A 10,562-nucleotide genomic window follows, 5' to 3' on the forward strand; every position below is an offset into this window, starting at 1 on the left:
CTAGTATTGCATCCATCGAAAGATTTTTCATGGAAAATGGTGCTCAAGAAGATGACTTGTTAAACAAACGTTGTTGATCATCTCAAAAACTATTTCTTAAGTAATTCTTGAACCAAAAAATAATTTTTATAAGTTTTGCATATGCCAAGATGAAATTTGTTCTGTAGAACTTTTAATTTAAAATATATTCTTCTAATTGTGTATTGAATTTTGCGGAGGAAAGAGAACAAGAACTCCAATTTATACTTCTGTGCTTGTGTTCTGATCTGTGCATCTTCTTATTGCAGTGACATGCGCAAGTAGACCTTGATGTTTTGTTTTTTACTTTAATGTACGCATCCTATGTTTTAGGCTAATGGGATGTCTTAACATCCGCTTCAAGTTTAATGGATATATCTTTTGCCCAAGCAGATATTCAGAACTTAGACATGTTGGTCAATGCTCTTTCTTGTCCATTTTTCTTTCCTTTCACTGCAACATAACTTAATGCTCCTGTCAAACTCCAACCCCACTAGACAAGAACTTACTGATTATATTTCCTTAAGAGCTTGTTGAGTGCTTTTGAATGACAACAACTACTGCTGGGACAATGGAAGTGTGTGAGAAAATATGCCTGATATAGGACTCATAAGAGTAGAGTAGATTTTCACATACTGTATGTGCACAAATATGGAAGATCATATTCTTTGTGTAACTTTCTTGGTTCTGCGCCACAGTCAATTTGGATATCTTGGAAGAGCACAATCCGTAGTTTAATATGAGGTTATTTTAGGAAAATGGTGAGTTACTAAAGTTGTCTTGAGTCATCCTGGTTATTGTTGGCATGTTTCATTATATCCAAAATTGCATGTAACAAGGCTAAAGAAATTTCTTTAGATATGTACTCACAGTAGGTTGTATATTTCTGATATGACACTGCATTTGTGCTGATACATATGTGCAAACATGAGTGTTCAATGCTTATACATATGATCTGATATACACAAGATGCATGTACAGAAGGGGAGAGAGAGAGAGAGAGAATATAAAGGAGTGGTTTGAGAGTATGAGACACCACATTAAACATGTTGGTTTACTCTAGCCTCTGATGTTGATGCAATAAAACTTTTCATTAGATAGTTGATGCATTTTTTGGGTCAATGAAATGTTACAAATGTTAGAATTAGAGAATTTCTACAGTTATCAAGACGTACAAACTTGAAATCATCATTTCTCTTCATATTTATTTTAGGTCTTAAGATGATCATGATTGGAACTTTGATTGCTCTAATTCCCATAATAGGTTCACTGCCTTGAATTTTTGATGTCACAACAATACATGGATATACTCTCAATCCCTTTAGTTCCTAAGATGGATTTTCTCGAGGCTAACTTGCTTTTTTTTTTTCTGTCGGATTTTGTTCAAATTTGACATGTTAATGATTACACTGTCACAATGAAATAAAATTACATGTTATTATATCTGAATTTGACGTTGGGCTTCCACCTGAATTCACCAAATTATTCTGTTTGTATTTTCGCATTTACAATTGCAGGTAAGCTTTTTACTTGGGGTCGTGATCAAGGAGATGGTAGGCTGGGACTTGGTAGTGGTGGAGGCCCAGGTGAAGCTGGTTCTTTTTCCATCCCTTCCAAAGTAAATGCACTACCTGTCCCTGTCACAGCAGTCAGTTGTGGTGGTTTTTTTACGATGGCACTTACTTCAGATGGTCAAATATGGAGCTGGGGAGGTAAGGATTTCATAGTTAATAATTATCTAATAAGGATGACTTAATTTTATGAGTTCAAACTTTGTAGTTCCAAAAAGTTTCACAAGATTTAAAAAGTATCTTTCTAAAAACATTAATGTACTGCTACCAGAAGCTTGTTTTATTTTTTAAAATTTAGAGCTTTTGTATCTAAAAAATGAAAAGCAACAAAGTAAATGGTGCCAAATGTGGCTTTAGTTTCATGCACCATCGTTTATTAGAGATCAGCAAACTACCAGCTGTAAAATTTGGCTTTCTTCAGTCTTAGTTTTCATTTATTTTTCCTGTTTACTGTTATACTCAGATATAATTTTGACATGGACAGTTGCTTTTACTAAATTAACAATTAATTGAGTCACTTTTTGCCACATTTAGAATCTGTTTTTGCTTTTTGACTTTCTTGGCTGTTATTCTGAAAGTGATCAAGCTGCTTATCAAAAGAATTCCCTTTATTCTTTTTGCAGCAAATTCAAATTATGAACTAGGGAGAGGCAATAATGTCAGTGATTGGAGACCACAGACTATTCCAAGCCTTAAAGACACTCGCATCATTCAGATAGCCAGTGGTGGTTATCATTCTTTAGCTTTAACTGGTAAGGTGGTTGATGTCATCTTTTAATTGTTTTTCTTATGCTTATAGTTAAGGTTCATAATACCGTACCGTACCGGTATTTCGATCTGGGCTCGGTACCGGTATGGTACGGTATACTGAGCGGTACACCTGGGTGTATCGAGCACTGTAGCATTGCTACAGTATTACAGTGCATTGATACAATGCTACAGTACTCTCGGACCGGTAACAGTCGGTCCGCGTACCGACAACCTGTCAGATGGTACATACCGCCCGTACCAGGCAGTATGGCTCGGTACAGCAGACCCTGCTTATAGTGCACCAAATCTTAAGGTTATATGACTATTGCCACAAATTTTCCTATGCCACTGCTTCAAGACATTTGTAAACATATGTACATGTACACTTCAAGCAGGCAGTAAGGTGGTTATTGTCTTCTTTTAATTGCTTATTGTTATGCTTAGATTCCAACAAATCTTAGGTTTCTCCAGTGTTGCCACAAGTTCATGCAATATATTTATGCATATGCATATGTACAAATATGTAAAAGTGTATATGCATATCTTTATATGTGTATGTTTTTATCTTTGTATCTTAGTGCATACACATATCTAACTTTATAATCTAACTAGAAATATTATTACGAGACATGCTTAGATACCGGTAAAGTTCTTTCGTGGGGCCACGGAGGTCATGGTCAATTGGGTCACCCTTCTGTTCAAAACCAGAAAGTACCACTTGGCATCGAGGCTTTGGCTCAGGAGCATGTCGTGCATATTGCGAGTGGAGGGTCAACCTCAGCTGCTGTTACAGGTAAGAATTCTGTTTTCCATTTTTTTCTGACATTATCTGCCTTTCTCCACCTGTTCATGTTTCATGATGTGTTGTACAAATTAAAAGTGTTAATTTCCATTAAAGCCTCATGTTTATGGAGGAGCGGAAGTATGTGTTATGCCGTATCTTAATATATCATTTCGCTTTGTCTTCGGTTCATCCTCATTGTATTGCCTAGTAGATATCCTGATCAACATATATCATAGTTTATCAGCACTAATATCTATTTCTTGGATAAATCAGATAAAGGTAAGTTATTCATGTGGGGAAATGCAAGAGATTGTCAGCTAGGTGTTCCCGGTCTGCCAGAATTCCAAAAACTGCCCGTTGAAGTTAAGTTCCTGATGGAGGATGAGGACTTGGGTCCGCACCACGTGATTTCAGTTGCAGTCGGTGCATCTCATGCGATGTGCTTGGTTTTGAGGCAGAATGCCCCTCTTGCAAAACTTTGAAGACAGGCATTATGGATGGTACTAAGCCCCTATGAAGATTAAGCTCTTTAAAACTGTTTGAGAATATGCAACAAGTTGAGATGATTGAAGAACAGGGACATTTGAAACTTAAATTGACACATGTCGGATTTGTTTTGCAGCTCTCATGTAGAAGAAATAAGCTTGGTGGAAGAGAACAAGTAGGGTTAAGAGTCCAGCCTAGTACTCAACATGCGGCAGCCTCGAGAATATGCATCACAAGGAACTGCATAAAACAAGGAATGTGTTTTGGGGAAGCAATAGATAGAGAATAACCTCCGTTGGTCTTTTCTTCTAATTTATTGTCGCGTTAACATATCGGAAGTTCCAGCCTTTCGCTTTGAGGATGTACGAAGAGGTACACTAACATTTCAACCCATGTATTTGGGTAATAGAGATGAAGTGATGAAATTATTATCATGCTGTGCTGATTTGAGTGCAATTCCTGTTCTGAAGATGATGAATTGTTTGATTTCATCATCCTACACTGAGCTCATGATTGAGATTACAATGTCTTTTTTCTTGGAGTAAAAGCTGAACTTGTTTGTTAGGGCCAAGATAACATCCATGATATCTGTCCTACAGTTCAAAACCTTTTTGCTGCTGTGACATCCTGATTTTGCTATATTACTGGCAACAATGACACTTTCATTATGTATTATTTTAAATCTTGAATATTTGGGTGAAAAGCCATTTTCAATCTCATGTTCTGAAAGTGATAACCTTTTTGTTTTGAATTATCTTTCTGCTTTTTTGTTTGGGACTTTAAACTAAATTAGCCCAAATTATATGGTACACATAATATATTTATTTTTAGAAAGTTAATTTTTTTTCTTTGTAATTTCATCCGATATATATATATATATATATATATATATATATATATGGTTCATTGAAAATAATGCTAATGCCATGCAAAACCATCAAAATCTGATTAATCAGCATTCTGACATCCTTGACTAACTCTACACTACGGTCTTTCCCTTTGACTTTGACAAGGCTAGACGACTTATTTTGACTGCTCACGACTCCAATCGCGCAGAGCAGCCGCCATCAAATCCTTGTCGTCACAGCATAGGAGGGAGAGATCCTGTTCTATGCCCATATGGCGATCAAGGACATCAAACCTGCGCCGAGAAGAAGGGCGAGGTGTGCTCCAAGTTGCAGCCGCCCATTGCTCTGCATCCTGGGGTTGGTGAAGTCTGCCGCCAGTAGATCCACGAGCGCCATGTAGACGAGGATGCCAGCAGAGGCGGCATTGAAGACCCCCTCGACGATGAGAGCCGTCGAGCTGGCGTCGTCGTACACCGAGGATATCGCGATGCCCAACGCGATGCCGACGGGCGCCGTGAGGGAGAAGAAGACCGCCATGACCACCGTTGACTTGGCTCTGAAGCCTGCCTGCAACGCCACAAGAACATGATGGTGATGGTGGTGGTGGTGGTGGTGGTGTCGGTCCATGCTCGTTCGTGGAGCAGATTGAGGATGGGTGTACCTGAACGATGCATCCACCGAGTCCGATCCCTTCGAAGAATTGATGGAAGCTCAAGGCTCCTACCAGAGGCCTAATGGTGGAGGGCCTCTGTGAAGCACCCAGAGAGATCCCAACGATGACCGAATGGACCAGGATTCCCAGCTCCAGCACCTGCACACATAAAACGCATCTCCATTGACGAACACAGTGCCAAGCACCAGATGATTCCTCTGCTTGATTCGATGCTCACTTGAGAGATGACTTGGTGGCGGATCCTCTCGGAAACCGAGGCTTCCTCGGCCGCCGCTGCCGTGGAGCCATGGGCATGTCCATGGGAGGGATGCGTGTGGACGTGAACATGCCCCTCCTGCCCGTGCTCCTCATCCTCCTCGACCGGCCGCGCCTTGCTGAAGTGAGACCTCTTGTAGTAGCTGGTGGCGAAGGAATCAATCATCATCGTCCACATTGCAGACGACATGACCACGAACCCCGTGACAGGTAACGTGTGCCAGGGGTGCTCGGCCAGGCACGGCGACGTCAAGCTCTGGAATGCTGCGGGGAGGATGTGAATCAGCCCCGTCGCGAGTATGACTCCCGCGGCGAACGCCTTGATCACGAAGAACATGTCGTGCTCAGGCTGCAGAGCCGAGACAGATCTCCCCATGATGGGAATGAGCACCCCGACGGCGCCCGCGGTTAGGATGGAAGCGATGGCGACGAACTTTAGCCGTAGCGCCTTCGTCGCGTTGCGGCTTTCCACATCTCGAGTGCACTCGCAGTCACCGAGAGCTTGGAGGGGGAGGAGTAGGAGGAAGGAGAAGAGCAGCAGCAGAGCATTCGTAGCTTTCATGGCACCGAGAGAGAGAGAGAGAGAGAGATGTGCTGCAGCTGTAAGGTGGGGTGATTGCTCAGTCAAGCCACATAAATGAGGAGGTAATGCTTGCAGGGGGAATAAGAAGGCAATGGTGCTCGGGAAAGGTGATGATGATGAGCTCATCTTAGGTGCTTGATGGGACCAAAAAGAAGGGGTAAGCTAAACTGTGTTGCTTTTAGCTAAGAGAAAGGGTGCTTTTTGTCCTGTTGGTGTTGACATAATGTTGTCATGATACTTAATCTAACGCAAGCTTAGATGTATGACCTTAGCGGCACAAACTCCCATCTTTCACCAGCTTTAAAGTGGAAGGGATTCCTGGACACTGCAACTCACGGCAGCATAAGCTCCACTTTTAGCTATGCCATGAATGAGATACTTGCAGAAAACGTAGGGCCTCGATAATGCATGCATTTGACCACATCTCAATATGCCAACTTTTAGCAGCATCGGATTTGAGCAATCCAAGTTCTTAGCCCATGGTGAGGTCTTTTTCTCTGCTTCCTTTCCAAAGTAGGTTTGGAGCTGATGGCAGGGGGTAGACAAGGCCAACTGCATCAGGAACACATCCTCATAGGGTGTCTGATGCAAGCTTTTCTATAGAAACATGGTAATGGAAGAGAAATGATCTCTTAATCCCTAATGGAGTGGAGGAGTCATGTTCGCAAGCTTTTCCCAATCCTCAGGCAAAAGCACATGACAAGAGAAGACCGGGTGGTGAAGAGGAGGAGGAAGGACGATGAGCGGAAGTGGTGGCCACCGGCTCAGTTGGGGTTCTGTCCATGTTTGGTGGGGTGTGTGTTCACTGTGTCTGAGGAAGGAGGTGCCAATTATTGGGAACTTTAAACGAAGACTTGGGAACACCTTTTCTCAGTGGATCTCTCGGTATCAGCCCTCATCCATCCATGAGGGCACTGTGCAAGCAATGCTGACACTGCTGCAGCAGCAGAGTTGAGGGTCCTCCATTGATGAAGAAGACTCTTAGACGTCTTGAGCTCTGTGGGACGAACTGATCCTTCTTCAGGGCATGTGTTGCTTGATATGAACGCTTCTTTACACGTCCTCCTGTCAATTTCCTTCACTGCAGTGAATCATGAAGCTTATATTAATTAGGCCGGTGGTAGCATCCAAGCGAAAGTTGCCTTCTTCTCTCTCTCTCTCTCTCTCTCTCTCTTCATCCATATCATCGATTCATTCGACCAGCATGAAACACTGACCCATTCCTCAAATGGCTTGGGAGGTCCAAATAGTCGAGTCCATTAGACGCACCTACGCGTCTCGCATTGCAGAGGGTTGCACCAACATAATGATGCTCGCCAAAACGAAGCGTTCAGGAAAAGAAGAAGATAAGAGAGACACAGAGACACAAGTCGTAGATGGAACACAAAGAGTACACGACCTGCAGTGAGGACAGAGGACAAGTAGACCTCAGTGTGCAGTCCATCTTCCCAAACATGTTCTCATTCTCATGATTAATGCCATCGGGAACCAATGAATGAAGCTTCTCAAAGACCACAATGGCCAACAGGTCATCGAGTGCTTCTCCAGTGGATCCCATCACTGCTCTCGCAACACAATACTACAGTCTTTCCAGCAAATCACACAGTCTTCTCATTAGAATCCATATGACTCACTGCTGAACCTGAACAGGAAAACAAGAAGATTTCTCATCATCTTCTCCCAGTAGATGCCATCACACCTCTTGCAAACACATCAAGGAAAAGTATCTGTGCAACTCTTTCCAATGCATCAGAATCCATATGACTCACTGCTGAACCTGAACAGGAAGACAAGAAGATTTCTCATCATCTTCTCCCAGTAGATGCCATCACACCTCTTGCAGACACATCAATGACAAGTAAACTGTGTATCTCTTTCCAATGCATCAGAAACCATACAAGAAGACTTCTTATCATCTATCTTCTCAAGATATAAGCCTCTTTACATGCTGATCACTACAGTCGATCTCCCAAGCGTGACTTCAGGAAAGGTGGGTCAGCTATGTCTACCTCTGAAGGAAAAGGTTCGGTGCTGATCCTCATCTGCGCAAGAGCAAGAACATGGAAGGGTCTCAAACAGTGTTTGTTGCATGCACGCATGCTTCCCGGCCTCATGTTGCCATCTTATGATCGCCTTTTTCATGGAAATGAAGTGCATGATATGGATCTCCATCAGAAAATGATGCTCAAGTTGCATTATCAGAAAGATAAAAAGATTGATTAACCAAAATTTGAGGACCCTTCGAAGAGTCATAAATTGACATTTCAACAAAGAGATAGATAGAAACCATGCCTCACAACCTATCTAGAGTTTGACTTGTTTCCCCTAATGAAAAGTTAAAAAGTCAAGGACCCAACCAAATCTAGGGATGCATTCCCAATACCACCAGTTGAAGGGAAATCCATATTAGATCATTGTGACATGGATTGCTGTCCATGGTTTTGGGTCCGAGGTTTTGCTTGACCAATGGTCCATGGTGCAATGGGATTGGTATGTGTATGCTCTAACTAAGCCTGTCTGCCAATTAATTACACCATGATTCTTTAATCCATGCTGTATCTGAAGGTCATTGACTGGAGCAGTCAATTCAAACACAAGCACAGTGGCTTTGAATTCATTAAATGATAAATTAGAGGAATAGGTTGAAGTTCCTCTTTTATCTCTTTCATGTCTGACATCATTCTTGACTTAATGATCGTTCTAGAGATATAAGGATCAGATCTTTCTCTCCTTCTTGTTGCAAATTCATCTTCATGGAAAATTGTTTGTCCATAATACAAGGAAGAGAGAGAGAGAGAGAGAGAGAGAGAGAGAGAATGAAACTTTTGGATTAAAATACAATTTACATGCACAGGAGGTTGAAATTATATGATAATATTGATAGGATGGGAGTCACTGTTTTTGATTGAGAGAGACTCATTTGATTATACCAAATATATATGTAGGTGCTGAGTTTGAATTGACTAATCCTTCACCAATAATGGATTGCTTGATTACCAAGTGGCCTAAAGAAAGAAGGCATTACTGCCAATGTCATCCTCCTCCTCAAACAGTTCGCCTTCTACGCTTCATCAAGGGAGACACCATATTCAATTCTTGGATTGAAACATGTTCAAATCAGTGACACAGTTCATCCAGTTTGATGATGATAATCCATGAAGAAGAAGAAGAAGAAGAAGGTTTTGTGTTAATGGAGTGTTCACTGTTCTGAACAAAGATTTTGATCGACGCATGCGGTCAAAGCAAACGTAGTTGATGCGTTTCCATTGTCCATTCGGGAGAGAGAGCGAAACGTGATGGAAACTGTACTTACATGCGTGCATGAATGCCTCCCTCTCTTTCTCTCTGATCCCTCAAGACTACTAACCATCAACCCTACTGTTAGTGGAGGTCGGCCTTATGGTGCCGCCAAACAAGAAGACATCAGCCATCTCCAAACTAGCGCTGGAGTCGTGAAGCCCCTGAAGAGGAAACGCATCGTTGTGGCTGCTGTTGCCCCTCCTGTCGAGTCCACCAGTCGTCGTCGACTCCTGATACTGATGTTGCTGCTGTTGTTGATGATAATGATGGCGATGAGGTTGGTATTGCTGCGCGACGTACTGAGGATGGTGGAAGTGGCCCAGCGGCGCCATGGCCATCGGCGGATCGCCGAAGCTGAGGCCTGAACCGGGACGGTAGCCGGAAGAGTCCGGCCCGGACGGGAACCCGGTGAACTGTTGCACCATGGCCCGGAAGTTGTCGGTGTTGGTGTTGAGCAAGGTGACCGGAGCTCTTCGGGAGGGCCTCGGCCGCCGCCGGGGCGGCCGCGCCACTCGACCCTCCGTACCTGGTCGCGCGGTGCCGCCGCCGGACGTCTGGCTCGATGCGGCCGTGACCACGATCGACTCTGACGCAGAGCCGAACACGGCCGGGGCGAGGGACGGCGTCCGCTGGACGCTTCGCCCGTCGAACATGCTCCACTCGGCTGCGCTGGAGGCGGCGTCGTTTAGTGCCATCGAGAGAGGGAGGAGAGGGGGAGAGAGAGAACCACACGGTGGACGTATATATATACAAGCAGAGGAGCATGGATGGACAGAGGCTGAAGATGATGCAACGATGGCCGTCGATTTTGCCCCGGTGACAGATATGATGGAGCCACGTGGGTGCAGTCTTGTCTTCACCAACCCAAAAGTACGGAACAGCGATTTGGTTCCCAGCGGCGGAGAAGGCAATCGTTCCCAGGTTTTGAACGACGCAGAAGTGAAGGGGACGCATCGAGTTCCGGGAACGCGAACCCACCCCAGCTTTTCCCAAGTCAAAAAGAAGAAGCTCGCATCGCACTCGCCCATGCATGATACAGACACGCCGGCGGCGAGGCACCTATATGCTCCACATGTTTCGATCGCCCAGGTTGCGCACTCTGACACGCTACTGTTTCGTCTGCCACAGCCACCCTCGTCTCCGCCGCCCCGATGCCAACGTCTCTATCGCGTGGTCGTGTCTTGTGAGCCGGTGCGTGCTAACTACGAGCGCGACGCCCGGAGGCAGCGGATGCGTCGGAGGTTAACACGTGAGCCATGTGCTGGCGTTGCCGATGACGAAAGTACGGGAGTCA

At 44.0% G+C, this 10,562-nt stretch overlaps 3 protein-coding genes across 3 annotated transcripts in view; 1 reads left to right on the forward strand and 2 right to left on the reverse strand.

The window, feature by feature from the left end:
- LOC135645007 (RCC1 domain-containing protein RUG3, mitochondrial-like) overlaps positions 1-4,046 on the forward strand; it is a 5,454-nt gene extending 1,408 nt beyond the window's left edge. The window contains exons 3-7 of the mRNA XM_065163029.1: positions 1,536-1,730; positions 2,213-2,341; positions 2,977-3,132; positions 3,397-3,623; positions 3,746-4,046. Of these exons, the coding sequence (XP_065019101.1) occupies positions 1,536-1,730; positions 2,213-2,341; positions 2,977-3,132; positions 3,397-3,605 (689 nt within the window). The 3' untranslated portion in view covers positions 3,606-3,623; positions 3,746-4,046. The remainder of the gene's footprint in view (positions 1-1,535; positions 1,731-2,212; positions 2,342-2,976; positions 3,133-3,396; positions 3,624-3,745) is intronic.
- A 490-nt stretch (positions 4,047-4,536) lies between these two features.
- LOC135645269 (zinc transporter 4-like) lies at positions 4,537-6,092 on the reverse strand. The gene is made up of 3 exons (XM_065163470.1): positions 5,348-6,092; positions 5,119-5,268; positions 4,537-5,024 (listed from the first exon to the last, which is right to left on the reverse strand). Exons 1-3 carry the CDS (start codon positions 5,945-5,947, stop codon positions 4,719-4,721), a joined length of 1,056 nt encoding a protein of 351 aa, XP_065019542.1. The 5' UTR covers positions 5,948-6,092; the 3' UTR covers positions 4,537-4,718.
- Positions 6,093-9,205: 3,113 nt separating this feature from the next.
- Positions 9,206-10,521, reverse strand: LOC108953579 (uncharacterized). The gene has a single exon (XM_018830163.2). The coding sequence runs from the start codon at positions 10,294-10,296 to the stop codon at positions 9,331-9,333; it is 966 nt and encodes a 321-aa protein (XP_018685708.2). The 5' UTR covers positions 10,297-10,521; the 3' UTR covers positions 9,206-9,330.
- Between the last annotated feature and the right edge of the window lie 41 nt (positions 10,522-10,562).

The sequence above is a fragment of the Musa acuminata genome, chromosome BXJ3-8 (assembly GCF_036884655.1).
Source record: "Musa acuminata AAA Group cultivar baxijiao chromosome BXJ3-8, Cavendish_Baxijiao_AAA, whole genome shotgun sequence".
Classification (NCBI taxonomy): domain Eukaryota; kingdom Viridiplantae; phylum Streptophyta; class Magnoliopsida; order Zingiberales; family Musaceae; genus Musa; species Musa acuminata.